Source organism: Oryctolagus cuniculus, chromosome 16, assembly GCF_964237555.1.
Source record: "Oryctolagus cuniculus chromosome 16, mOryCun1.1, whole genome shotgun sequence".
Taxonomy (NCBI): Eukaryota; Metazoa; Chordata; class Mammalia; order Lagomorpha; family Leporidae; genus Oryctolagus; species Oryctolagus cuniculus.
Genome location: NC_091447.1, coordinates 59,953,880 through 59,977,598, shown reverse-complemented (window position 1 = coordinate 59,977,598; position 23,719 = coordinate 59,953,880). Strand labels below are relative to the sequence as shown.

The following is a 23,719-nucleotide window of genomic DNA, read 5'->3' as shown; positions in this document are numbered from 1 at the left end:
ATTTCTGTGTTCAAAGTCCACTGAGAAAGCTTCTGCCGGGCTGCGCTGTGGCGTAGCGGGCGAAGTCTCTGCCTGGGGTGCCAGCAACCCATGGGCGCGGGTTCGAGTCCCGGCTGCTCCACTTCCGGTCCAGCTCCCTGCTGTGGCCTGGGAAAGCAGTGGAGGATGGCCCAGGTGCTGGGGCCCCTGCACCCGCGTGGAAGACCCGGATGGAGCTCCTGGCTCCGGATGGGCGCAGCTCTGGCCGCTGCGGCCATCTGGGGAGTGACCCAGCGGATGGAAGACCTCTCTCTCTGCCTGTGACCCTACTTCTCATATAAACTCTTAAAATAAAGAAAGGGCTCCTCTGGCCTGTCTCTCAGAGCGGCCTGGGCAGCACTCAGCTCTGTGCACGTCCGCGCGTGGACACTGTCCACGCGTGACACCTGTTACCGTCCATCTCCCCAGGGCGCGGCCAGCGGCACGACGCCCACGATGTTCATCCCCTGGATCCACCCCACGCAACACAGGGGCTCGGAGGCTCGGAGGCCGGCGCGTGGGGTCGCGGCTCATCCCCGCCTCGGCAGCCAGAGCCCCCCAATCTGAGCGCCATAGTTTGCACACAGCTTTTCTGCTTCCGGTCCCACCTCTTTCCGGTACCGCCCCTCCGCTTCCGGTCCTGCCCTCCCGCTTGCGGCCCCACTCAGGCCAACCGTGTGCGTCCTGGGCGGCGAGGCTGAGTCCCCGCGTGGCGGCTCCCGGCCCGGCCTGGCCCAGCTCCGGCTGTCGCGGGTGTTTGGGGGCGGCCCGTGGGCAGACGAGCTCGGCCTCTTTCTCGCGACCTTCAAATAAAATGAAAAAAAAATTTTAATTGTTGAAAAATTTTAATTGAGAGGATTTCTGCTGTGAAACTGCGCATGCGCGGGGTTCCTTGCTCGGCTCGTCCTGGCGTCCCCGGGTCGGGGGCGGGGCTCGGCGGCAGGAGGCGGGGCTTCGTAAACAGTCACCAACAAGAAAGTTACAACAGGGGCCGCCCAGGTCCCCCCCCCCCCCCCGCTCTCCCACGCCCGGCCGCCCAGACCCCCGCTCTCCCACGCGGTCAGGGGCCGCCCAGACCCCCGCTCTCCCACGCGGTCAGGGGCCCAGGGGCCGCTCCAGGCCCCCGCTCTTCCACGCCCGGCCGCCCAGGTCCCCGCTCTCCCACACGGTCAGGGGCCGCCCAGACCCCCGCTCTCCCACGCGGTCAGGGGCCCAGGGGCCGCTCCAGGCCCCCGCTCTTCCACGCCCGGCCGCCCAGGTCCCCGCTCTCCCACACGGTCAGGGGCCGCCCAGACCCCCGTTCTCCCACGCGGTCAGGGGCCCAGGGGCCGCTCCAGGCCCCCGCTCTTCCACGCCCGGCCGCCCAGGTCCCCGCTCTCCCACGCGGTCAGGGGCCGCGCCAGGCCCCCACTCTCCCACGTGGTCAGGGGTCGCGCCAAGGCCTCACTCTCCCACGCCCGGCCACCCAGGTTCCCGCTCTCCCACGCGGTCAGGGGCCGCGCCAGGCCCTCGCTCTCCCACGCGGTCAGGGGCCGCGCCAGGCCCCGGCTCTCCCACGCGGTCAGGGGCCGCGCCAGGCCCTCGCTCTCCCACGCCCGGCCGCCCAGGTTCCCGCTCTCCCACGCGGTCAGGGGCCGCGCCAGGCCCTCGCTCTCCCACGCGGTCAGGGGCCGCGCCAGGCCCCCACTCTCCCACGTGGTCAGGGGTCACGCCAAGGCCTCGCTCTCCCAAGCTGCGCAGGGGCCGCCCAGGCCCCCACTCTCCCACGCGGTCAGGGGCCGCGCCAGGTCCCCGCTCTCCCACGCCGCGCAGGGGCCCAGGGCCTGCGCCATCGCCACTGCCTTCCCAGGCCACAGCAGGGAGCTGGACCCGAAGCCAGGGCCTGAGGTCCAGCAGTGGGGGGCAGCGACCCCGCTGGAGTCCCGGCTTCGAGTCCCGGCTGCTCCCCGCTCACGCACGCGCACCCGGGGCCATCACGCGTGTGCAGCCCAGCTCCCAGCTTCGCGGGCCGGTCCCCTTTGTCCAGGCACGCAGAGAACACACCAGCAGGTGGAGATCCGTGTCTCACATGAATAAAAACCCACGCAGGGAGCTTCGGGAAGGGGCTGATCAGGACGCCGGACCCGGGGCCCAGCGGCTGCCCGGCCCTCGCCTGGGACGCGGACGTGGTAAGGGGGCCCCGGAGCTTCAGGGGGGCCCAGCGGCAGGCACTGGGCCCGATTATGCGGACTGCTGGGGTGCGGGGTGCTCGAGACCCAGACAGGGACCCAGGCCCCTCTGCGGGGGGCACAGGTGCAGGGTGCGACCCCCGCCGCCCACAGCCTCAGCGTGGACCCGGGAGCAGCGGCCGTCTGGGGACCCCAGGTCCCGGGCAGCGCGCCCCGAATCGCACGCACCTCCCAGGTTAAGCTCGTAGGAGCCCCGCCCGGGCAGGGGGCGCCCCTGGCCCGCAGCTGAACCCGCGGAGCCGGCGCGCGGGGGGCGGGGCCCGGAGGGGGCAGCCCCCCGACGTGATTGGGCCCCCGGCCCGTCACTCCCAGGGTGCCCGCCTCTCGCTGTATAAAGGCTCGCCCCGCCCCACCCTGGCAGGAGTCGGAGCTGGCGTGGGGAGGTGGCCTCGCTGACCGGACGTCCCGCTGACCGTGGTGAGAGGCGGGGGCCCCCCAAAGTGCTGGCGGGGGTCCGGCGGCCCAGGGCGGGAGGGGGCGGGGCGAACCCTCCGGGGTGGGGCGCGTTCGGGGCCCCGCGGCCTGGGGAAGGGTCTCCAAGTTGTGTAAGAAGCCCGGGCCGGAAGCCCTCTCCCGCCTGCGCCTGTGCGGGGGCCCGCGAGCCCCCGCCCCAGCTTCTCTCGCGGTTTGCAGAATGCGTGCTTTTTGGCAAACGCAGTTTAATTCCAAGTTTCCCGGCCCCGCCCCGCGCCTCCCGCACAGGGACAGCTCCCACTCCGGGGGTCCCGGGGGCCGCCCCTCTGCTCCGCGCACGGCTGGGCCGCCGGGGCTGGGGGCGGGGACCCCGCGGTGCGGGGCTCGGGCTGCGCTTCCCCCCGGTGGGTGTGGCCGCGGGGTTGCGAAAGGGGGACCTGGGGTTACTCCGCTGTGTCTTGGGGCGCGGCCCTTACAGTTCCCTGAATTGAGCCCGAGGACTTGGGGAAGGGCGCGGAGGGTGCGGGAGCAGGAAGCGGCCCACCTGGCCGCTGCCCATCGCGGATCAAGCTCTGAGCCCCGGGACGTGGGTGCGGGCCCCCTCCACGCCCCCACCCGGCGCTCTCCGCGGGAGGTCAGCGGACGCCGTGCGCCTACTGCGTGCAAAGCTGGGGTCCACTGCTCTCTGGGCGTGGAAGCAAGCCCGCGCCGCACAGCCGGGCAGGGTGACCCCCGTGCCTGCGTCCTCTCCCCTGGCGGGGAAAGTGGGGGCGCACCTGCTGCCCTGCACCTGTGACTCACCTGCCCGCCGACAGGGGCGCCCTCTGCCCCCGGTTCCAGCGTGGACTCCGAGGACAGAGAGGCCCAGCCCGCGGTCATGGGGCGCCTCCCGCCCCCTCCCCCGGTTCCAGCGTGGAGCCGACTTTCCCCTGGGGGGAGGGGCAGGGCCGGCTCTACCGTGCCGTCTCCTCCAGGGCCTGCCACAGTGACCATGTCTGCCCACGGGACCGAAGCCGATGCCAGCGCGCAGGGGACAGCTGAAGAACCGGTGCCACAGGTGAGGGCTGGCTGGGAGCAGGAAGCGCCCCTCCGGCCCCAGGCCAGGGAGGCTTCCGCCCTGGCTGGCACAGCTGGGGGCCCAGGTGTCTAGCTTTAAATTTGTATTTCTTAGGGAGAGGTATCTCCCGCCCACTACCTGAATGCCAGCAGTGGGAGGGGGCTGGGAACTCCACGCCGGCTCCCACCTAGGGGGCTGGCACCCAGGCGCCTGGGCCTCCCAGGGTGCACCAGCAGGGAGCTGCCCTTGGGGCCAGAATCCAAACTCTGCTTTGACACGTGGTCTCTGCGGCTCCCTGACAGTGCCCCCGGGGCGCCTCTGAGTGGGGACTACACCATTCCCAGGGGTGGGAAATCGGCCTCTCAGGGCCCTCCCCCTGCCAGGGTCGGCACCTCCCCTCTGGAGGGTCCTTGGAGACCTCCTTCAGGGAAAGCTGGTCCCCTCCGCCCTGCTCCCGCTCCCGGCGGCGGCCGTTTGACAGGCGGCTTGAGAGCCCGGCTCGGCCGGCCCGCAGGTGCTCTATGGCACGGCCCGCTGAGTGACAGCACCGTGTCAGAGCTGCACCTGCTGGTTCCCTCCCGGGTGCTGGCGCCGGGGCCAGGCGCTCCCTCCGGGTCTCTCACGGGGCTGGCCGGGGCCCAAGCACTTCGGCCGTCATTGCTGGCCCCCAGGGGCGACGGCAGGGGGCTGGCTCGGAGGCAGAGCAGCCGAGCCCCAAATGGGTGCTCCAGGGTGCGGCGCCGGCATCGCCAAGGGCACCCTGCTGCACCCAATGTAATTTCCATTACCCTAAGCGGGCATGTGGCCGTCGATGTTGGGCAGCGCGGGCCTGGACCATACTTCCCGTGGGGAAGGAGCCACGTGGCCCACTCCCTCGTCCCACAGAGGTCACCTCTTCCAGGAAGCCCTCCCTAACCGCCCTGGCTGTTGTCGCCAGTGCGCGCCGGGGAGGCCGGGCTGGGGGGGTGACAAGAATGTTCCGGAACAAGATAGCGGGGTGCAGGATGCCCACGTCCCACCCCAGGGCCTGGGCTGGAGCCCCCCTGAGTGGCTTCTCGCCCCCCAGCCCAGCGTGGTGGACCGCGTGGCCAGACTGCCCCTCGTCAGCTCCACCTGCGACATGGTGACCGGCGCCTACGCCTCCACCAAGGAGAGCCATCCGCGCGTGAAGACGGTGTGCGACGCGGCCGAGAAGGGCGTGAGGACCCTCGCGGCGGCCGCCGCCAGCGGGGCCCAGCCCATCCTGGCCAGGCTGGAGCCGCAGAGTAGGTGGCCTCCCCGCCCACGGGGCGCCCCCAGACCCTTCCGCCGGCGCCCGGGGAGGCCACGGCACCTGTCCGTCTCGCTCCCTCTCCACAGTTGCGTCGGCCAGCGAGTACGCCCACCGGGGACTGGACAGGCTGGAGGGGAGTTTGCCGATCCTGCAGCAGCCCACGGAGAAGGTGAGGGGGCGGGCGCTGGCTGAAACGGCCCCTCCCCTCCCCGCCCGAACCCGTGGTGGCCCCCGAAGCCCTGTGTGCAGGAAGCACCCGCTCCCGGGCCCCGCGGGCTGCGTGCTCCCCCCCACCCCAGCGCATGCGCAACTCTCATCTCCACGGCCGTGCAGCGGAGCGCGCCGCCTCTGTCCACCTGCCCGTGGACGTTTGGGTCGTGCCCCATCCCAGCTGTTTGCGAGGTGCCGCCGTGAGCGCCCGCCCGGGCTTCGGCCGGCCCTGCTCACCAACACGTCCGTGCCTCCGTTCCCCCCGGGGAAGCCGGGCTGGGGCCGGCACCCACGTCTCTGCCACCTGTGGGGTTTTTTTTTACTGTGCTCACGGGTCCCGACAGCCACTTGGTTCATCTGCTTAGTTTCTTTTCCCCCTTAAAGATTTTTTTTGGAAGGCAGAGGGACAGAGACATTTGCCATGCGCTGGTTCACTCCCCAAATGGCCTCGACGGCTGGGGCTGGGCCAGGACAGAGCTGGGAGCCGGGAACGTGACCCAGGTCTCCCCAAGTGGGCGGCAGGGGCCCAGGTCCTTGGGTCTCCGTCGCTGCTTTTCCAGGCGGGAAGGAAAGCGGGGCAGCCGGGACCGGAAGCAGGCACCGTGGCGCAGGCTGATCCTCCACCTAGCGGCGCCGGCACCCCGGGTTCTCGTCCTGGTCGGGGTGCCGGATTCTGTCCCGGTTGCCCCTCTTCCAGGCCAGCTCTCTGCTATGGCCAGGGAGTGCAGTGGAGGATGGTCCAGGTGCTTGGGCCCTGCACCCCATGGGAGACCAGGAGAAGCACCTGGCTCCTGGCTTCGGATCGGCGCAGCACGCTGGCCGTGGTGGCCATTTGGGGGGTGAACCAATGGAAGGAAGACCTTTCTCTCTCTCTCTCTCACTGTCCACTCTGCCTGTCAAAAAAAAAAAAAGGCAGTAGGGTGAGATGCTCAGCCCCACTTTTCCCCCTGCTGGACGGGGGCACCGAGGGCCTTCCCCGGGGGGCTCGGGACGGCACCTGGCCCGTGTCCGATGTTTTAGCATGAACTTCCAGAATCAGCCCCCAAAGTGCGCCATGTCTGAGATCAGTCTCCTCCCCATTCACTCCTGGGAATTCATTCATTCATTCATTCATTCACACGGCAGAGAGCAAGACCACTCGTGTCTGATGCCACTCCCCAGATGCCCAGAGCAGGCCAGAACGCCATCTGGGTCTCCCCGTGGGTGGCAGGGACCCAGCTACCGCCTCCCAGGGGTGCGTCAGTTCCGGGGCCACAGCTCCCAGGCTCTCTGATGTGGGCTGCGGGGTGCTAACCACCAAGCCCCCGACGTGTTAATTCTCCAGGGCCCCACACTTGGCTCTCTAGCACCTGCTGCCACGGAGCAGAGGCACAGGGACACAGGGACTGGCCTCAGGCCACGCAGCAGGAAGCCAGGGCCCAGGACTGGGGTGTGACCCCCGCCTGCCTGGTCTCAGCCTCGCGGGGAGGTGGACTCCCTCCCTGGCGCCCCCTGGAGGCGGGGTGCAGAGGGCGCAGGCTTTCGAAGGGCTGGTGGAAACACCGACTCCATCCCATAGGTGCTGGCGGACACCAAGGATCTTGTGTCATCCAAGGTGTCGGGGGCCCGGGAGATGGTATCCAACACCGTGGCCAGCGCCAAGGACTCCGTGGCCACGCGGGTGACAGAGGCGGTGGACGCCACCCGTGACGCCGTGCAGAGCGGCGTGGACAGGACCAGGTCCGTGGTGGCCAGCGGCGTGCACTCCGTCATGGACTCCCGCGTGGGCCAGATGGTGTTGAGCGGGGTGGACACGGTGCTGGGCAAGTCGGAGGCATGGGTGGACAACCACCTGCCCATGACGGATGCCGAACTGGGTGAGTGTGGCCCCTGCCCTGCTTCCACCACCCCGTCCTCACCAGCAGAGGGCGCCTTGAGCACCTGCGCCCACCTGCCTCCCAGCCAGATTCAGGTCCTCGCCCAGCCCTCGCCTGCCCTGCTCCGTCCTCTCAGCCTCTGGCTGGCCCTGCTGCGGCACGCGGGCCTCCTGCCTCGCTGTGGAGGAGGTGGGAGGCAGCCAGCCCCGGGGACATGTGGGACAGCCAGTGTCCATCAGGGTGCTGAGGGTCAGCAGGGAGGCAGGTAGAGCCGGGTGGGTGCCGACCCGACGGGGCAGGGAGAGGAAAAAGCGGGAGAGAGTCCTTGAGCAGCCGGAGCCCCGGTGCGTGCCCACGTGCGCTCAGCGGCCTGGAGTGCAGGCTCTGGCCAGGGCCTCCCTTGGCCACGCAGGTGCCTGTCCTAACAGACCACCAGGGTTCTCCCGAGGGCTCCACCCCACGACGTCATCCACCCAATGCGGAAGTGGCTCAAAGTCCCGCCCTCTTCCCTGCCATTCACTCCAGACTGGGGAGGGGGTCTCAAGTCCCACGAGGGCAGAGGCCGCGGCCCGGGTTGCTGGGGAGACTTTAAAGGCTTGGAGGAGCCCCAGGGAGGGTCTCCCGTTCTCTGGGGCTGGCACTGGCGCCCTGCTGTCAATGGTTTAGGGGTGGTCGTCAGCTCGGGACCTCTGAGTTTTCAAAGTGGGGTTCCCGGGGCTCCTCCCCGACCGTGAACCTGGCCCCTGCCGGGCCCCAGGCGCCAGAAGGGAGGTCTGGGGCTTGAGCACCTGGGAGCGGCGGCCCAGGCGGGGGATGGAGCTGGCTGAGCAGCCGGCCCTGGGCACTGCGGGCAGCCTCCCCGCGGGCAGCCTCCCCCCCACCCCCGCCTGGCCCAGGGCACCGCCCACTGCCCCCCCCCCGCCTGGCCCAGGGCACCGCCCACCGCCCCCCAGGCTGGCCCAGGGCACCGCCCACCGCCCCCAGGCTGGCCCAGGGCACCGCCCTCCGCTCCCGGGCCTGGGGAGGCTTAACCGAGCGCCTCAGCACCGGCCCCACTCCTGGGGCTGGAAAGCAGCGTGGGCGGTAGTCAGCCCTCCAGTTTCCAGAACTCACCCCCCGCCTGCAGCCTTGCTCACCGCGCCGCCCTATGCGTGCGGGTCAGCACCTGCTGTCAGTTCTAACAAGGGGTTGGGGCATCTGGTGGCCCCCGGGGTCACACCGAGGGGCGTCCGCGAGGAGCATGCGTGGTGGTGCACGTGGAGGCGGGCAGGACTGACCTCACGCCCACCCAAGGCCACCGAGTCCCGCAAGACTCCGAATCCCTGGTCCCGCCGTGCAGTTCAGGGCAGACTGGGGCCCGCACCGGAGCGGGCTCCCGCGAGTCCCACTGCGCCTTCCCCGCAGCCCGCATCGCCACGTCCCTGGAGGGCTTCGACATGGCCTCGGTGCAGCAGCAGCGGCAGGAGCAGAGCTACTTCGTGCGCCTGGGCTCGCTCTCCGAGAGGCTGCGGCAGCGCGCGTACGAGCACTCGGTGGCCAAGCTGCGGGGCACCAGGCAGAGGGCGCAGGAGGCGCTGGGGCAGCTGGCGCAGGCGCTCAGCCTGGTGAGGCGGGGCGGGGCCTCGGCGGATGGGGGCGGGGCCGGTGCAGCGGGCGGGCGGGGCTGGGCGGGCAGGGGCGGGGCCAGTGTAGCGGGGCGGGCGTGGCTACAGTGGGAGGGGCCTGGGTGGACGGGGGCGGGGCTGCAGTGGGAGGGGCCTGGGTGGACGGGGGCGGGGCTGCAGTGGAAGGGACCTAGGCAGGCAGGGCGGGGCCCTGGGTGGGGGTGGGGCCAGGGAGCAGGGGCGGGGCCCGAGGTGGCAGCCTCAATACTGCAGGGAGCCTTCCCCTCCAAAGGCCCTGGTCTGGGCTCCTCACCCCCACCCCCCACTCCCCACTTCCCAATCCCCACCCCCCACTCTCCCCTCCACGCTCTGCGCTCCCACTCCCCCTCCCCGCTCCCCCTCCCCACTCCCCCGTCCCCACTCCCCACTTCCCAATCCCCGCCCCCCACTCCCCCTCCCCACTCCCCTATCCCCACTCCTCCTCCCCGCTCCCTGCTCCCCACTCCCGCCCCCTGCTCCCCACTCCCCACTTCCCAATCCCCGCCCCCCACTCTCCGCGCTCCCACTCCCCCTCCCCGCTCCCCCTCCCTGCCCCTTGCTCCCCACACCCCCTCCCTGCTCCCCCATCCCCACTTCCCAATCCCCACCCCCCACTCTCCCCTCCGCGCTCTCACTCCCCCTCCCCGCTCCCCGTCCCCACTCTCCCTCCCCGTCCCCACCCCCCACTCAGGTCTCCCCGGCTCACTCCCCTCTCTCCACTCCGTCCACCTGGGCTCCCAGGGCTGCAGCTGTGACTTGGCCACGATGTGTCACAGCCAAGGCAGCCTAAGGAACGGCCCTGCTGTCCGCGCCCCCCCAGGCTGGACGGCGGGAGTCCAGGCCCTGGCGGCGCCCGCAGCTCCCGGAGCCTGGGTGCGCAGAGATGCTGGGACAGCTCCAGCGAGCTGAGACCCCGGCTGGGTTTGTTTTCCGTCGTTTGCGTTTTCTTGGGCTTTGTTCGAAGACCCCCGGAGGGCACGGGTTCCCAGGAGTTTCTGCACCCACAGCAACGTCTGACTTCACCCCTGCAGACTCCGGGGCATCCTGCAGGGGAGCTGCGGCCCCGCATCAGGGCACAGCCCGGCCGCCTCCCCGGACCGTGCCTCCTCGCCCTCCCCTGTTTTTAAAAGATGTTTATTTGAAATGCAGCGTCGGAGAGAGGGGGAGAGGGAGAGGGAGACAAGTCGGATTTTAAAAGGAGGCTTTCTGGCCCCACCCCCAGGGCGTGGGGGCCCTGGGCCGCCCCCGGGAGCCCCTGCCCCTCACTGCCCCGCGCTCGGCCGCAGGTGGAGACCATGAAGCTCGGAGTGGACCAGAGGCTCGCAGAGGGCCAGGAGCGGCTTCGGCAGCTGTGCGTGGGATTCAGTGAGAGGCCGCTGCCGGGCCCGGAGGACGCGGCCACGCCGGAGGTACCTGCGGGGGCGGGGCGTGACCTAGGTGGGCGGGGCCCCGACTTCGCCCTTCCCCCACCACGACCACCACCACTACTCCGCCTTGCTGTCTGCCCTGGGCTAAGGGCATCCTCGCAACCCCAAGACTCTGACCTGCCACATGCGAGCTGGCTCTCGCCTCTCTGGAGTCTGGAACCCGGCTCCCCCGGCCCCAGTGTCCCCTCCACCCCTGCCGCCCCGCCAGGCTCTCACTTGGCCCCCACGCGCCTGCCGCCTCCGCAGGACTGCACCGCCGGTGGGCTCCCCGCTGGGCGAGAGGCCGACGTTCTCCGTTCCCGGCCTGCGAGTGGGCTGTAGGACCCTGAGTGTTGTCAGGACTGGGCGAGTTGGGGCGCAGCTCTGGGGCGCAGGGGGCCAACACCTCCATCCCCCAGAGGGCCTGGGTTCAAGCTCTGGCCGCTGCGGGGCTGACCCAGCCGCTGCGCCTGCGCACCCTGGGGGCAGCAGTGAGGCCCACGTGCTGGGGCCCCTGCACCCACGGGGGAGACCCGGGTGGAGCTCCCGGCTGCTGCCCTCGGCCTGGCCCAGCGCTGGCCGTTGGCGCATCTGGGTTGGGAACCTGTGGATGGAAGACCTCTCTCTAGCTCTGCCTTTCACGATAAGCGATTGTTAAAAGCGCAGATACAGCGTAAAGGGCACAATTCGTCGGTTCTGAACACACCCACAGGGCGTCGGGATCCGCTTTGAACGTTTCTTCCCCCAGAAAAAGCAGCCCCGGCCCCTGACGAGCCCGCGACCCCTTCCTGTCCCCGTGTCCTGTCGGTGTAGCCCCACGTGGCGTGGCCTGGGTGTCCCGTGGTCTTTCCACGCCACCGCGAGCTCAGAGCGCGCTGCTCCCAGCGTGCCTGCGTGCGTGCGTCTGTCTCCAGGCGTTGGGGTCCTTGGCATGTCTGGCCACGCCCCGCGCCGGTCACGCACCGGCGGGTAGGTCCTTGCGCGCCTCGGGGGCCTGCGTGCGGCGTGGCGGCTGTTGGCTTTGCCCGGCCGAGGAGCCGCCCGGCCTCTCCCGAGGTGGCTGCGCCGTCAGCGCCCTGGGCCAGGGACTGCACACCTGCTGCTCTGTGGGTGCAGGGACCCAGACTGCCTCCCAGGGAGCTGGGTGAGAAGCGCAGCGGCCGGCACTCCACCCAGGTGCTGCGATGGGGGACGCCCAGGCAGCAGCTGGCCCTGCCGGCCATGGTGGGCCGCGCATCTCGGAGGCCCTGGCGCCGGTGACGACACACACTGGGCCACAGGCCACCCCCACGGCTGAGCGGCCTAGTCCGGAGCTCAGAGGGCCAAGACTCCGGAGCCAGCCTCAGGGCTCTGCCGCTGGCGCGGCTCTTGCCCGGTTGACCCCCAGTGCCGAAGCCCCGCTGGCCGTGCGCTCGGCCCTGACCTCGCCCCTCCCCCCCAGCAGGTGGAGTCGCGGGCGTTGAGCATGTTCCGGGGTGTCACCCAGCAGCTGCAGTGCGCCTGTGCCTCCCTGGCGGCCAGCATCCAGGGGCTGCCCAGCCAGGTGGAGGAGCAGGTGCAGCTGGCCCGCCGCCAGGTGGAGGACCTGCAGGCCACCTTCGCCGCCGTCCACTCCTTCCAGGACCTGTCCGGCAGCGTCCTGACCCAGAGCCGCGAGCGTGTGGCCAAGGCCCGCGAGGCCCTGGACCACATGATCGAGTACGTGGCCCACAACAGCCCCGTCACGTGGCTCGTGGGACCTTTCGCCCCGGGAATCGTGGAGAAAGCCCCAGAAGAGAAGGCGTAGGGTGAACGCAGAGGTGAAGCTCCGTCCCCCCGTCCCGGTGGCTCCGGCAGTGACCTGGGGGTCCCCGGCCAGGGGCTTGTGCTGAGCCTCACCCGAAAGACGTTTCTAGAACGTTCTAGAACGTTCCTTCAGGGCTCTCATTGTCCGATCCCGCTGCTTTTCCTTCATCAAGGCCCGCAGAGACCGGCCTTTAGCCAATGTACCCAGGCTCCCGGTGGGAGAAGCGGCCTCCCAGGGACGGGGTGGACGTGAGGCTGCGGGCCCTGCTGGCCAACCCAGGTCACCACCCCGCTGGTCACCTTTGCCTTAATAAATCTCACCTGCAGCTGAGCACAGGCTGTGTGTGTGTGTGCGCGCGCACGTGCGTGTGTGTCCATGTTGCCATAACAACGCACCCTAGAGGGGCTGGGATAGCGGCACAGCCGGTGAAGCCGCTGCCACACTGGCGGCCCTACCAGAGGTCCAGTCCCGGCCTCTGCCCCGGGGAGGCGGCAGTGATGGCAGAAGGACCTGGGCGCCGGCACCCTCGTGGGAGCCCCGGGTGGAGCTCCTGGCTCCTGGCTTTGTCCTAGCCCAGCCCTGGCTACTGCGGCCATTGCGGGGGTGACCCAGCGGATGGAAGACCTCTCTATGTGTTTCCATCTCTCCCTCTTGGTCGCTCTGCCTTTCAAGTAAAAATTGTTTTAAATACCTTAGACCGGGACTGATAAACACAGCACTACCCTGTTTGTGGTTCTGGAAGTTGAAGGTTCAAGTTCCAGGTGGGGGCCCCTCCCTCGCGGTCACAGGGTTCACAGGGTGGGGCTCCGTCAGCCTTCCCGGTAAGGGCGCCCAGCCGCTGGGGCACTCCCCAGAGGCCCTCAGCGACCAGAACTGGGCCAGGCCACTCCCAGGTGCTGGGAACCCAACCCAGGGCTCGCTTGGCTGAGCACCTGCCGCCTGCCCCGCGCCCCCCTGCCCCAGACCCGCATTGGTCAGGAGCCAGAGCTGGATAGTTCCGACGACATCGTGGGCCGCCGGGGTCACCCGTGAGCCCAGCACCAGTCCCCCCCCCCCCCCCCCCGGCCGCCGGCATTACCCATGAGTCCAGCACTGGTCTCTGCCAACCCCTCTGGGAGTGGAGGTTTGTGGATTCCACCTCCGGCCGCAGACGAGGAAAGAGAAAGTGGCGGGCAGTTGGCAGTGAGGAAGCGACCCTTCCCGTTCCCTTCCAGGGCCGTGGAGCCGGGGCTGCGTTTGGGGAACAGCCTGGCAGCGCTTAGCAAGACCCAGAGCGGACCACCCCCCCCCGCCCCCCCGTGCCTGGGAGACGTCCTCCAACTTCCCCTTCTCTGTCGCCACCCCAGGAAACACCTCTGGGTGAAGCCACCCAGAGCCCCTTGGACTGGTGCCGTCTTCACCCCCAGGTGGGTAGGGAGGGAAACTGAGGCACGGGGCGGCGCTCCAAGAGCCTGCAGCCCTTCGGCGTGGAGGGGAGCAGTGGAAGGGACTGGGACAGCCAGCGACGGGAGGAGGCGACAGCTGTGCTTAGCACACTGAGCCGTGGACGGCCCCGGGCCACTGGTGCTGCCCCAAGATGTGCCGGGGACGGCGTCAGGCTAAAGACGGTCCGGGGGCCGTGTCCGGCCCACTGCTTGAGTTTGTAAATAAAGTTTTATTGAAACACAGACGTGTTCGTCTACAGACCTTACCAGTGGTTGCAGTCAGATGCTGGCAGATGGCAGTCACTGCCCCTCCCCCAGTGAGATGCAGGGCAGGTGCTTAGCCTGGCAATGAAGACGCCCGTGCCTACCCAGAGAGCCTGGGTTCGAGTCCCGGCTCTGGCCCTGACATTCCCCGCTGATGGGCACTGTGGGAGACGGCGGGGACGGCTCAGGTCCTTGGGCCCCTGCACCCACGTGGGAGCCCCGGATGGAGCTCCCGGCTCCTGGCCCAGCCCTGGCTGTGGCTGGCATGTGGGGAGTGAAGCAGCAGATCCGAGCCCTTTCGCAGTCTTTGCCCTTCTCTCTCTCTCTCTCTCTCTCTCTCTCTCTCTCTCTCTGACTCTCACTCTCAAACACGGATTTCAAAATTGATTTGCCCCCAAATAAACTCATTTTTTCCTGCGAGGTATCTGAGGGCCCCTCCCTGTGGACAGCTCCCTGGTGTGGAGGTCACCTCGGAGCTCAGCTGGAACGCTGCGCCTCGTTCACTGAGTGGGGGCTGCTCCCTGGCTGCCCAGCTGTTTCTTTGCCCCTCAGTTTTCCTACCTGTAAAATGGGCACCCACCAAACTGGCCTGAGCCCAGGGCTCCCTCGAGTTGGAGATGGCAGGCCAAACCCAGGAGCTCCACCCGGGTCTCCCACGCGGGTGCAGGGGCTCAAGGACTTGGGTCATCGTCCACTGCTCTCCCAGGCCACAGCAGAGAGCTGGACCGGAAGAGGAGCAGCCGGGACTTGAACCGGCGCCCACATGGGATCCCGGCACTGCAGGCGGATGCTCAGCCCACCAGGCCACAGCGCCGGCCCCTCCAAGGTGTTTGACAAGTGATTGTCTCGTAGGTACTTACAAGCTTGTTTAAATTGTCATTTAAAAAAAAAAAAAAAAAAAAAAACACAAAATTTACAGTTACGCCCTCATCGCCCTCCTTCCAGAACCTTCTCCCCTGCCCACACGGAAGCTCCGTCCCCAGGAAGTGCTCCCTCCCCACCCCCCCACTTCCTGTCTCTGGGGACCTCCTGGGAGCAGATCCTGCAGGCTGTGTCCCTCTCTCGCTGAGCCCGCCGGCCTCGGGGTCCCTCCACGCCCCAGCTCCCCCTTCCCACACCTGCGAGGCCTTCCCCGTTGTGTTCCCCAGTCAGACAGCAGGTCCCCAGGAGCCACCCCCCTCCGGCCATCTGAACAAACTGGACAAGCTGGACGTCCCGGCCTCCCCGCACTGGGTTTCATGCACTTGCAGAGGAGATGCAGTGGGGCCCCGGACGTCTTCCGGCCGACAGAGGGGTCCAAGGTCATTAACTTTCCTGACCCCTTCCTCCTTAAAAAAATAAATTAATTAAAAAAAAAAAAGTTGGTGGGGGGGCAGCACTGTGGCGAAGCGGATAAAGCCACTGTCTGAAGCGCCAGCATCCCACATGGGCGCCAGTTCCAGTCCCGGCTGCTCCACTTCCCATCCGGCTCTCTGCTGTGGCCTGGGAGAGCAGTGGACGATGGCCCAAGTGCCTGGACCCCTGCGGCCTCGTGGGAGACCCGGATGGAGCGCCTGGCTCCTGGCTTCAGATCAGCGCAGCTCCGACGGTTGCAACCATTTGGGGAGTGACCCAGTGGCTGGAGGACCTCTCTCTCTCTGTAACTCTGCCTTTCAAATAAATTTTTTACAAATTCAAAATTATACTGTATGACTTCTCAGGAATAAATGGAATTATATAATATATATACATATGGAATTCATGTTTGACTTGTGGTTTTTTTTTTTTTTTTTTTTTTTTTGACAGGCAGAGTGGACAGTGAGAGAGAGAGACAGAGAGAAAGGTCTTCCTTTGCCGTTGGTTCACCCTCCAATGGCCGCCGTGGCCGGCGCACTGCGCTGATCCGATGGCAGGAGCCAGGATCCAGGTGCTTTTCCTGGTCTCCCATGGGGTGCAGGGCCCAAGCACCTGGGCCATCCTCCACTGCACTCCCTGGCCATAGCAGAGAGCTGGCCTGGAAGAGGGGCAACCGGGACAGAATCCGGCGCCCCGACCGGGACTAGAACCCGGTGTGCCGGCGCCGCAAGGTGGAGGATTAGCCTATTGAGCCATGGCGCCGGCTGACTTGTGGTTTTAAGAGACATCTTGAACATCCTCCCAGCTCCATACAACTCGGGCTGACCCCAGGACCGGGACACCCTGGGTCCGGGGCTTCCCGGGAAGCAAGTGAGTGAGGGCCCCCGGAGAGTTGGGAACCACCGTGCTCCTGCGCCCCCAAAGCCCTCCAGGATGGGCGGCCCTCACTTTCGCACCCCCGTCGTCCCCCGGACCCGGACCCCGACCCCGACCCCACAGGCAGCCCCCTCCCCTTGGAGACCTTGCTTTAAAGTTGCAGCCCCCCCCCCGGCCCCCGCCCCCAGGTTTGCGCCCCTGGTCTCCTGCTGTAGCTCCCACTCCCAGCCCCAGCATGCAGGAGGTGCTCAGACTTGCAACCAGGCCCTGCCTGCCGAGGGGCCCCCGGGCGGGGCTGCTCGGGGACTTTCCCTGGCGGGCTGGGCAGGGTTGGGGAAGCGGTGACCTCACCCGCCCCGTCCACCGTGCCCGGCGCGACACGGAAGAGGCGGCACCGCGCTCCCGCCGCCCAGCGCGCGGCCCCGCCGCCAGGCCTTCCGGACCCCAGCGAGGACAGGCCGAGGACGCGAGCGGCCCCGGGGCCGTCCGGGATCCCGGGTAAGTGGGGAAGGGGAAGGGGCGCGGGCACCGCGCAGGCTGAGGTACCCCTCCCTCGAGTCCTTGCCTGGGGCGGGGCGTCCGCGCCTGGCCCTGGGGCCCCGGCGCCGCGGGTCCAGAGCCCGCCCCAGGCACCCCCAAGTCCGGATCCCTTCCCCAGCCTCAGTCCCTGGTCCGCGGGTTTTCCACTTCACTAATTCTGGGGGCTCCTTCTCCCTGGCTCCCCAGAGGGTCCCAGCTGCCCCCTCCTGGGGCTGGGGGCCGCCACCTGCTGCTGGGGCTGCCCGGATCCCATCAGGGCCAGGGGTGGGGGTTGGGGGGAAGTCGGGCTGGGGGCTGGAGCCAGCTTCCCGACCTGCACCAGGGGCCTGCATTTTTATTTTAAAGTTTTATTTATTTGAAAGGCAGAGTTACAGAGAGGCGGGGGGGGGGGGGGAGAGAGAGAGAGAGAGAGAGAGGTCTTCCATCCACTGGGTCACTCCCCAGATGGCCACAACGGCCAGAGCTGAGCCCATCCGAAGCCAGGAGCCAGGGGCTCCATCCGGGTCTCGCACAAGGTGCAGGGCCCCAGCACTGCCCACTGCCTCCCAGGTGCATGGGCGGTGAGCCGTGCGGAAGCCGAGCAGCCGGGACTGCATGTGGGATTCTGGAGTGGCAGGTGGCAAGTGGGGTGAGGCCTAACCCGGGGCCACGCTCGGGGGTCCGCGGGGGCGGCTCGGCCTCAGCACAGCGCAGGGGCCCTGGCGCCGGCCTGGCTTAAGTCTCTGCTGCGTTCCCTTTCGCCTGTGCCTGGCTCGCGGGTGGTGGTCGGCATGGCACCTGCGAACAGGATTCCACGATGCATTTAGGGGCCTCTGCTGGGAGCACCGGTTTAAGTCCTGGCCCCACCGCTGCTGAGCCGGCTCCCTGCGCATGCGCACCCAGGGAGGCAGCAGTGACGGCTCAGACCCTCGGGCCCCCGCCCCCGACGTGGGAGACCCTGGTGGAGCTCCGGGCTCCTGGCCTGGCCCAGCCCGGGCTGCTGTGGGCATCGGGGGAGTGACCCAGCGGATGGACGATCGCGCTCTCTCTCTCTCTCTCTCTCTCTGCCACGGTGCCTTTCAAGTAGATGAAAAAAAAAACCACCATTTTTTGAAAGATGAATTTATTTTGGTGCAAAAAAGTGTTGAAATCCACGCCTATGAGAGGTTTTCGAAAAAAATTCCCTACACCCTGTGTACAAGGTGCTTCCTAACGCGCCCCAATACGTGCCCTTGGCCTCGACCGCGTTGGGGTTTGACACGCCACCACGCGTCATCTGCTAGTTCTAATGTGTCTTGTTCTTTTTTTTTCCCTGAGATTTATTTATTTATTTGAAAGTCAGAGTTACAGAGAGAGAGGAGAGGCAGAGGCAGAGAGAGAGAGAGAGAGAGAGGTCTTCCATCCGCTGGGTCACTCCCCAGATGGCCACAGCAGCCAGGGCTGGGCTGGGCGGAAGCCAGGAGCCAGGAGCTCCATCCGGGTCTCCCACGCTGGTGCAGGGGCCCCCGCCCCTGAGCCCTCGCTGCCGCCTCCCAGGCGCATGCGCAGGGAGCTGGGGTACTCCGTTACGGTGTGTGGCCCTCCCAAGTGGCAGTTTAACCCGCTGTGGCCCAACGCCCAGCCCACAGCAAGATCCCACGTCAAACGGTGAGGCCAGAGGCAGGCTCCCCAGGCAGTAGGGAGCTTTGCTCTCCCTCATGGCACTGGAGGTTCAGTCCAAGGGGCGGGGCCAGTGGTGTGTGGTCCCCTAAATCCACGGGGTTCAGCCCCAAAGACCCAGCCGGAGGCCCCGCCTCCAGCCACCATCACCATCACTGTACCGCGGCCTCGGCAGCACACTTCACACCCAAACCCACTCCCCGCCACGGCGCGGCTCGGTCGCCCCGCTGCCCTGGCCGTCCGCCTCCCCGAGTGATCTGGGGACACTCGCCCGTTCCCTGTCCGTCTCCCTGAACTGGACGGAGAGCTCCGTGCAGGCCGAGAAGGCGCTGTCCCGAACACAGCAGGTGCTGGCTGCACGTGGCCCAGGGCCCCCAGGGACCGGGCCAGGGGCCGGCGCTTGGCGCACAGCCTAAGGTGCCACGTGGGACACCCGCATCGGAGCGACCTGGGTTCAAGTCCCGCCTCTGCTCCCGACTCTAGCTCCCGGCTGATGGGCACCCCGGGAGGCGGCAGGTACCTGGGCCCCTGCACCTGCGTGGGAGACCCGGACGGAGCTCCTGGCTCCTGGCTTCCTGGCCATGGCAGGCTTTTGGGGAGTGAACCAGCGGAGGGATGGGAGGTGTCTCTCTATCTGCCTCTCTCTGCCCTTTGAATAAATAAGAGCCAGGAGGCGACTGCCGGGGACCAAGAGGGAATGGGAGGGTCCGGAAGTGGCCGAGAGCTAGAAAGGACGGCAAGAGAACAAGTCTCCCCCCGCGGCGCACGTGGCCGCCACCGTGGGTCTCGCTCCCCGCGGGCTCTGTCCCGAGTGCTTCGTCTCCACACCAGTTCTGCCCAGCATCAGGGGAACGGACGCTGGGCACGGCCCCTGCGAGCCGGCGGCTGCCAGGGCCCGGCCCTCGGCCACGCGACAAGGAGGGGACTTTGTCCTGGAGGCGTGACCGACAGCCAGGTGAAGGCCGGGGTGGGTGGGGGCCGGCGGCGCTGGGCGTGGCTGCACAGCGAGAGAGGTGAGGGTCAGGAGCATTTAGGATTTTTCCAGAGAGGCAGTGGGAGCAGTCCCACCACCTCGCTGACCTCGAACCTGGCCGGCAGGTTCCAGACTCCCCCCAGCCCTTCCTGGGTGGGGGCGGAGGGAGGGGGCGGGGCCTGGCCCCGGGCCCCGCCCAGCCCGGCTTCGGGATTTCTGTCATTCCAGAATGCTGGAGTTTGTCTCTTAAAGATGGACAGATTTGTTTGAAAAGCAAAGTGACAGATCTCCACCCGCTGGGTCACTCCCCAGAAGCCCAAAACAGCCAGGGCTGGGCCAGGCCAAAGCCAGGAGCCGGGCGCTCCATCCAGGTTTCCCACTCCGCGTGGGTGCAGGGGCCCAGCACTCGGGCCTCACTGCGGCCTTCCAGGGTGCGCACAGCAGGGAGCTGGGATCAGAAGAGGAGATTTTAAGATTTATTTATTTAGGCCGGCGCCGCGGCTCACTAGGCTAATCCTCCACCTAGCGGCGCCGGCACACCGGGTTCTAGTCCCGGTTGGGGCGCCAGATTCTGTCCCGGTTGCCCCTCTTCCAGGCCAGCTCTCTGCTGTGGCCAGGGAGTGCAGTGGAGGATGGCCCAAGTGCTTGGGCCCTGCACCCCATGGGAGACCAGGAGAAGCACCTGGCTCCTGGCTTCGGATCAGCGCGGTGCGCCGGCCGCAGTGCGCCAGCCGCGGCGGCCATTGGAGGGTGAACCAACGGCAAAGGAAGACCTTTCTCTCTGTCTCTCTCTCTCACTGTCCACTCTGCCTGTCAAAAAAAAAAAAAAAGATTTATTTATTTATTTGAAAGGCAGAGTTACAGAGAGAGAGACGGAGAGGTCTTCCATCTGCTGGGTCACTCCCCAGATGGCCACATCGGCAGAAGCTGGGCCGATCCGAAGCCAGGAGCCAGGAGCTTCTTCCGGGTCTCCCATGCGGGTCCCACTTGGGCCTCTCCCCGCTGGCTTTCTCTGCTTCGGCCACAGGGGCCTCCTCGCTGCCCCTCCCCCACGCCAGGCTCGCTCCTGCCCCAGGGCCTTCGACCGAGCTGCGCTGGGCCTGGAGCGCCCTTCTCAGATCCCTTCATTGCGGGACCACCGGGCTGATTCTCCTACAAGCCCCTCCTCCAGGCGCCCACACACCCGCCAGCGGCCCCGCCCCCGGGTCCTGAGTGGCCAGGCTCAGCCACGCCCCCTCCCGGGCCCTGGCCCTGACCCTGGCCTCACTGGCTTGCTCATCCGCCCCAGCCAACTCACACACTAAGAGTCGGTGAGACACGCCCACAAGGCCTGGGATGTGTCAGCGAAGAGGGTGTCCCGGGAATGAGTCAGCTGGGGCCAGTCCCTCTGCCGGGGTCGGAGACGGTGACCCCGGCCTCCACCCTGTCCATGCCCCTGCAGCTGTGCCGACCGGAGATGACTCTGGGCACCCCTGCACGCGTCCCCGGGGACATCTGACGCAGCTTCCGAAGTCAGAGCCCCGGGCTGGCTGGGATCCCGGCTCTGCTGCGGAGCCGGCTTCCCGCTGCTGCGCGCATGCGCACCCCCGGAGGCCCCCCGCGGCGCCAGCGCATGGACACTTTGTCTCTCTCCCAGGGAGGGTCACCGCCTGTCCCTTCTGTCTCCCGCAGATCTGCTCCGCCCGCCCCGTGCCGTGAACGCGTAGGGGTCGCCAGGAAGGCAGCGAGCGGCCCCCACGGAACATGCCTCGGCCGCCCCCGGCCTCTTCCGGCGCCCAAGGCCGCGCTCTCCCGTGCCCATGGCCTGCCCGGGCCCGTCGCTCCTCGGCGCCTTCGACATCCTCAGCGCTGCGGGCCAGGCCAAGCTCCTGCACCTGAAACACAAGCTCAGGGCCCGACGCCCCGGCGGCCAGGGGGCGGAGCTCCTGCACGCCATGGTGCAGCTGCAGCTGGGCCAGGAGACCGAGGCCAGGGTCTCCCTGGACGCGCTAAAGGACGACGCGGTGGCCCGGCTGGTGGCCCGCCAGTTGGCGGGCGTGAGCAGCCCCGGGGACAGCGAGCAGCCGCGAGAGCCAGACGTGTGCTGGACGGTCGCCCGCTTGTACCACCTGCTGGCCGAGGAGGAGCTGTGCCCGGCCGGCATGCGGGACGCCGCCTACCGGGCGGCCCTCCAGGCTCTCAGCTCCACGGAGGACCCCCGGCTGGCCAGGCTCCGGGAGGAAGTCCAGGACCGGTGCGGGTGGGACCTCATCGGGGACCCGAGTGGCTTTGAGCCCCTGCGCTCCGACCTCGGCCGCCTCCCTCCGTCCTCCATGGCTGCCTCTGGCACACGGAGCCTGCCGCGCCCCATCGAGAGCCCATCGGGCTGGAGCCGCGGCCGTCCTCTGCGCTCCACGGGCACCCCGGGCTCCCTGGACTGCCACTTGGAGATCAGCCAGTCGCCCACGGTGGCCCTGTCCAGCCTGCACCGCAGCCCCCGCGGGCCCAGCAGGCTCAGTGCCGAGCCCCCGGCCAGCGAGGTGCCCGAGGCGGTGCCCCCCGGCTGCCAGGAGCCAGAGGAGATGAGCTGGCCGCCCTCGGCGGAGGCCACCCCCGGCCCGGACCTGCCACCCAGCCCAGCCTCTGGGCAGCCGGAGCAGCCCCCGGACGCAGCCTCCGCCGGCCTCCCTGAGTCTCCTGTGGCGGCTCTGGAAGCCAGTGCCCACTACCCTGTAGAATGCACGGAGGTGTCCGCCGCCCCCGGCTCTCTGCCCTCTCGCACGCTGGAGCCCGCGGGGACCCCTGGCCCTGCGCAACAGCAGGTGCCGCTCCAAGAGTCCGTGGGAGACCGGGCCCCGCCCCAGAACACCAGGCCGCGGCCACCCGCTCCGTCCAGCCCGCGAGTGGGCCCTCTCCCTCCGCGCCCCTCCTCCTCCACCTCCTCCTCCTCCTCCTCCTCCTCCCCCTCTCCCTCCTCCTCGGCTCCGTCGCCAAGCTCAGCGTCCCAGCAGAAATTCTACAGCTTCGTGGTCCTGCACGCCAGGGCGGACGAGGACATCGCCGTGCGTGTGCGCGACAAGCTGGAGGCGCTGGGCGTGCCGGACGGGGCCACCTTCTGCGAGGACTTCCAGGTGCCCGGGCGCGGCGAGCTCCGCTGCCTGCAGGACGCCATCGACCACTCGGCTTTCATCATCTTCCTGCTCACGCCCAGCTTCGACTGCCGCCTGGGCCTGCACCAGGTGAGCCAGGCGCTCATGAGCACCCTGACGCGCCTCGGCTGGCAGGACTGCGTCATCCCCTTCCTGCCGCGGGAGAGCTCCAAGGCCCAGCTGGGCTCGGACGCCGCCAGCCTGCTGGCCGGCCTCGTGTGGCTGGAGGAGCGCTCTCAGCTCTTCGCCAGGAAGGTGGCCAACACCTTCAAGGCCGCCACGCTCCGGGACCGCAAGAGCCACTGGCAGAGAGAACAGGTGGCCCGGGCCCTGCGGGAGCAGAGCCAGCACCTGGAGGCCCAGCGGCAGTGGGCAGCGGCCATGGACGCCGCCGCCGCCGCCTACGTGCAGAACTACCTGTCCTGGCAGGCGCAGGTGGACAGGCTGCAGGCCACGTTCGGGAGCCACCTGTCCTTGGGGGCCGCGGCGCCTCCCGGGGCTCAGGGAGCCCCGCCCCCCTTCCCCACCTGGCCCGGCCACCCCCAGCCGCCGCCACCGCCGCCGCAACCGCCGCCGCCGCCGCTGGGCCCGTGGCAGGCGGGCCTCCTGCCGGCCCCGCCCGCGCCGCCTCCGAGCCCCGGGCTGCAGCCGCTCATCATCCACCACGCGCAGATGGTGCAGCTGGGGCTGAACAACCACATGTGGAACCGGAGAGGCGCGCAGGGCCCGGAGGACGAGCCGCGGCCGGCGGAGTGACCGCTGGAGGAGTGACGGGGCCCGGAGGACGAGCCGCGGCCGGCGGAGTGACCGCTGGAGGAGTGACCGTGCCACGGTGGGGTGACGGGGCCCGGAGGACGAGCCGCGGCCGGCGGAGTGACCGCTGGAGTTGTGACCGTGCACTGGTGGGGTGACTGGGGCCCGGAGGACGAGCCGCGGCCGGCGGAGTGACCGCTGGAGGAGAGACCGTGGACCGGTGGGGTGATGGAGGCCGGCAGAGTGACCGGGGGCCGGAGGACAAGCCGCGGCCGGCGGAGTGACCGTGGACCGGTGGAGTGACGGGAGCCGGAGGGGAGCACCCGGGGGCCGGCGGGGACCTTGGAGAGACGCCCCTGACCCCCATGGCTGCCAGGCCCTCCGGGTGGCCAGGCCCGGCTGTGGAGCGCACGCATTCACTCCCTGTCTCTGGGCGGGGTCGCCTGGCATGGCCTTTTCATTCTAATAAATATTTATTGCGTAACCCTCCAGCGCCATTGTCCACTCCCTAACAAGCACGTGGGCTCCCGCGCGCAGCGCCCAGGGAACTGGAAGGAGGAGGTGGCCTCCTCCCCGGAAGGGGCGGGGCAAGAGAGTTCGCACACGTCCTCTCACCCCATTGGCCAGCATGTGGTCATGTGGCCCCCGCCCTTGCTGCAAGGGCCGCTGGGAAATGTAGTCCTTTGGTCGGCACTATTTCTTGCTGCAAGTCTGGATTCTAATACGGAGACAGTGGGGGAGGGGCACTGTGGGATTTCTGGCCGTTTTCCCACACTCGGTGCCCGGCACCCGTGGAGATTTTTATAGGGTGACAGAGGCTGAACAGAGATAGTGTCTGTCGAGCCCTTAGCATTTCTCGATTCTTGAGGGGTTTAAGTTTATTTGAGAGACAGGGAG

The 23,719-nt window shown here is 68.3% G+C and overlaps 2 protein-coding genes across 4 annotated transcripts; both read left to right on the top strand.

The window, feature by feature from the left end:
- Positions 1 to 2,581: 2,581 nt before the first annotated feature.
- On the top strand, positions 2,582 to 12,221 carry PLIN3 (perilipin 3). Of its 2 annotated transcripts, none has more exons than XM_051829867.2 (8): positions 2,582 to 2,663; positions 3,635 to 3,717; positions 4,784 to 4,982; positions 5,077 to 5,159; positions 6,759 to 7,056; positions 8,461 to 8,660; positions 9,986 to 10,108; positions 11,547 to 12,221. In XM_051829867.2, the coding sequence occupies exons 2-8, from the start codon at positions 3,652 to 3,654 to the stop codon at positions 11,889 to 11,891; spliced, it is 1,314 nt and encodes a 437-aa protein (XP_051685827.2). In that variant the 5' UTR covers positions 2,582 to 2,663; positions 3,635 to 3,651; the 3' UTR covers positions 11,892 to 12,221. The 2 variants fall into 2 exon arrangements, with proteins under 2 accessions (XP_051685827.2, XP_051685828.2); XM_051829868.2 differs by having other exon boundaries at positions 2,590 to 2,663; positions 11,550 to 12,221.
- Positions 12,222 to 16,133: 3,912 nt separating this feature from the next.
- Positions 16,134 to 23,306, top strand: TICAM1 (TIR domain containing adaptor molecule 1). 2 transcript variants are annotated; one of them, XM_070059497.1, is made up of 2 exons: positions 16,134 to 16,288; positions 20,613 to 23,306. In XM_070059497.1, exon 2 carries the CDS (start codon positions 20,741 to 20,743, stop codon positions 22,823 to 22,825), a length of 2,085 nt encoding a protein of 694 aa, XP_069915598.1. In that variant the 5' UTR covers positions 16,134 to 16,288; positions 20,613 to 20,740; the 3' UTR covers positions 22,826 to 23,306. The 2 variants fall into 2 exon arrangements, with proteins under 2 accessions (XP_069915598.1, XP_069915599.1); XM_070059498.1 differs by lacking the exon at positions 16,134 to 16,288 and adding an exon at positions 17,827 to 17,956.
- The last annotated feature ends 413 nt before the right edge of the window (positions 23,307 to 23,719 follow it).